This window comes from Cebus imitator, unplaced genomic scaffold (genome assembly GCF_001604975.1).
Source record: "Cebus imitator isolate Cc_AM_T3 unplaced genomic scaffold, Cebus_imitator-1.0 Scaffold375, whole genome shotgun sequence".
Taxonomy (NCBI): domain Eukaryota; kingdom Metazoa; phylum Chordata; class Mammalia; order Primates; family Cebidae; genus Cebus; species Cebus imitator.
The window spans coordinates 1,008,946-1,012,572 of record NW_016107690.1 but is presented as its reverse complement, the minus strand read 5'-3'; the positions used below and the strand labels follow the sequence as shown (position 1 = coordinate 1,012,572).

Here is a 3,627-nt window from a genome sequence, read left to right as displayed (position 1 = left end):
AGTCTTGCTCTGTCACCCAGGCTGGAGTGCAGTGGCACGATCTCAGCTCACTGCAACTTCTGCCACCCTGGTTCAAGTGATTCTCCTGCCTCAGCCTCCTGAGTAGCTGGGATCACAAGTGCATGCCACCACGCCCAGCTATTTTTTGTATTTTTAGTAGAGATGGGGTTTCACCATGTTGGTCAGGCTGGTCTCGAACTCCTGACCTTGTGATCTGCCTGCCTCGGCCTCCCAAAGTGCTGGGATTATAGGTGTGAACCACCGTGCCCGGCCTGATTTCATGACTTTTTGCATGCACTTTGTGTGTGTGGCGCGGGGAGGGGTTCTTTGCCATTTTGTCACAGATATAGACTTGTGTGTCCCCCACAGTGAAGATACAGAACTGCTCCACGGCCCCAAAGTGAACTCTATGCTACCCCCTTTGGAGTCACCGCCACCGCCACTATCCCCTGACTTCTAGCACACTTGTCTCTATTCCAGCAGAATTTTTTGGTTGAATTTTTACCCAGACTCATCAGCTTTGGTGGCCTGGACAACCTCTTCCCTCCCCCTCCCCCTTTCCCTAGTGGTAGCAAGAAGGCCACAGCTGGATGGGGGAACCACAGGGTGTCTGATGAGCAAACTGAAGTGGACAGGGAGGCGGGGCAGGGGATGGGGGCAGGTGGCGATTTGAGGTGGAGGCTGAAGTCCTGGTGAACCCAGAGAATAGAAAGGCGTGAAGGGTCCCCTTGGGAGGCAAAGGGGTCCGGATAGGGAGAGAGAGATGGGAGCGATGGTGAACTGTCTCTGGAGTCCGAGAAACCCCATGCCAGTTCAGCTCCTGCCGTTTGCTATCTGAGTGGGCCTGTGCCAGTGGCTTCATCTTCCTCGGCCTCAGCTTCCTGGTACTACAGAGGGTTTAGCACAGAGGCGAAGCTGGGGGGTGTGTTGGTTGCTCTCTTTCGGGCTCCTAAGCATCGGGGGTGGATGGAAGACTTCTGCTGCCCCCGCCCCACTTAGCTTCTCCGTCTGCTCAGCAGCTCAGAGCCCGACTGTGGCCGAGACACTGCATCCTGCCTTCTCCGGAGTCCAGCAGTACACAGGTAGGAGGCAGCCCGCGTGCCCGCGCTGGGCTCTGGCCCCGCCCCCGCCTTGTTCTGTGCCTAGCCACGCCTCCTACCTCTGGCCCCGCCCCTCAGGGCACACCCTTGGCCTCTTGTCCCGTATGCAACCCCTATCCCTGTTCCTGGTTCCACCCCATCACCAGGTATAGCCGCAAACAGGACCTTCCCTTGTCCCTTAAGGTCAGCGCTTACCCCTAGCCTCACCCTCTCATATTCTGTGCTGGGGAGAGGCGGTTCCCCTTGACCACACCTCTGGCCCAGACCCAACCCCAGCTCTCCGCCCCGCCGCTTACCTTCCTCCGGCAGCTCCTAGCCCCGCCCCTCTCATTCTGTCTTTACTCTGACCATGCCTCTCTGATAAAGCCCTGCCCCTACTTCCCAAGGCCTGGCTGTGACCCCGCCCTCTGCTTCGGCCCCGCCCCTCAACTCATGGTCCTGCCCACATAGCCCTCTATCAAGTCACGGCCCCGCCCCACTCTTCCCCTTCACTCTGGTCTTGGCCATGCCCTTCACTGTGGCTCCACCCCTCAAGCAATGGTCTCACCCACTCTGCGCTGACCTATGACCTTGGCCCCGCCCTCTGCTGTGGCGCACCTCCCGTACCCCTCTCCTCAAGCCAAGGGGTCCACCGCCACCCCAAACCCACACCGCCTCTTTGTCTTGGCCCTGCCCTCCACCACGGCCACGCCCCTCAGGCAATAGCCCTACTTCATTTTGTCCTTGTGTTCTTGGGCCCGCCCTCTGACATGGCCCCGCCCCCCACTCCCCAGAGCCATGGCCACACCCATTCTCATTTTGGCCCGCCTTCTCTCGTGGCCCCGCCCCGCCCCAACGCCCGGGGCGCCCACGTGGCCTCACGCCCCCCCTCGCCCTGTGTCTTGCTCCGGTCTCCGCAGCCATGTACCCCACCGCGGCCATCACGCCCATCGCGCACAGCGTCCCCCAGCCGCCGCCCCTCCTGCAGCAGCAGCAGCGAGAAGGTGAGGCGGCCGCGACCTCCCCTGGGCGCCAGCCCCGCCCTCTGCCCGCCCCGTCCACCTCCAGGCTCCGTGTCTGGCCCGGGCGTCTGGGACCCGAAGGGCTGAGAGTGCGGCCTGGGAGCTGGACGGGCCAGAGTTGAGTCCTGGTGCAGTCGCTGGCTCCCTGGGTGTTCTCGGGTAACGGAATCTCCCTCTGTTTCCTCTTCTGAAAAGAGAACCATGCTTGTCCCGACCCCATAGGAATAGCAGTGACTTCCTACCAACCTTCTCCAGTACCAAGAGTGATTCTCTGGATTTTTTGGAGAGGAAACCCTTTTTGAGGATGGGGCATGGCACGATGAGGTATCTCAGGTAAACTGAGGCCTCCCCAGTAAAGCTAAAGCTGTCGAGGGAGGGAGGGATTAGATTCTGGAGTCTGACAGGGTTCAAATCCACACAGTTCTTGCCACGTGTGATAGCTCCCGCCTGTAATTGCACAGCGTTTTGGGAGGCCAAGGTAGGAGGATTACTTGAGCTCAGGAGTCCAAGACTAGCCTGGCTTAGCAAGACCCCATGTCTAAAAAAACAAAACAAAAAATTAGCCAGGAGCTGTGGTACACACCTGTAGTCCCAGCTACTCAGGAAGCTGGGAGGTCAAGGCTGCAGTGAGCTACTGTCTCCCTACTGGGCTCCAACCTGGGTGAGAGTGAGACCCCATCTCAAAAAAAAAAAAAAAAAAAAATCCCAGGCTGGTAACAACAAAAGTGTTATAAATCAGCAGGAAGATGGATAAATAAATTAGGATGGATCAGCACAATGGAATACTATACAGCAGTAAAAAAGGAGGATAGGTACACAATGCTCACAATGACACAGAGTAACTTCACAGGCAGAAAACTGAGTGAAAGAAGCCAGATACAAGAGATTCCACTTAAATGAAGTTTTAAAACAGTAGGCCAATTGAGGTGGCTTACGCCTGTAATCCTAGTATTTTGGGAGGCTGAGAAGGGTGGATTGCCTGAGCTCAAGAGTTCGAGACCAGCCTGGCCAACCTGGCAAAACCCTGTGTCTACTAAAAATATAAAAAATTAGCTGGGAGTGGTGGCAGGTGCCTGTAATCCCAAGTACTGGGGAAACTGAGGCACAAAATTGCTTGAACCAGAGAGGTGGAGTTTGCAGTGAATCAAGATTGTACCATTTCAACCTGGGTGACAGAGCAAAACTGTCAATAAATAAATAAGCTGGACGCGGTGGCTCACGCCTGTAATCCTAACACTTTGGGAGGCCGAGGTGGGTGGATCACCTGAGGTCAGGAGTTCAAGACCAGCCTGGCTGTCATGGTGAACCCCATAAATAAATAAATAAATAAATAAGCCAGGCGTGGTAGCTCACGCCTGTAATCCCAGCACTTTGGGAGGCTGAGGCGGGGTGATCACAAGGTCAGGAGATTGAGACCATCTTGGCTAATACAGTGAAAACCTGTCTCTATTAAAATACAAAAAATTAGCTGAGCATGGTGGCATGTGCTTGTAATCCCAGCTACTTGGGAGGCTGAGGCAGGAGAA

General features: G+C 56.0%; 1 protein-coding gene across 7 annotated transcripts in view; it reads left to right on the top strand.

The window, feature by feature from the left end:
- The window catches only part of CELF5 (CUGBP Elav-like family member 5), a 72,545-nt gene that overhangs the window by 60,454 nt on the left and 8,464 nt on the right, over positions 1–3,627 (top strand). For 6 of the 7 annotated variants that reach the window (XM_037731006.1, XM_037731003.1, XM_037731002.1 and 3 more), the window contains 2 exons: positions 1,020–1,082; positions 2,000–2,636. In XM_037731006.1, the coding sequence (XP_037586934.1) occupies positions 1,020–1,082; positions 2,000–2,223 (287 nt within the window). In that variant the 3' untranslated portion in view covers positions 2,224–2,636. Of the gene's footprint in view, positions 1–1,019; positions 1,083–1,999; positions 2,637–3,627 lie in introns of those variants that run through there. The other variant, XM_037731007.1, reaches the window with a different exon arrangement.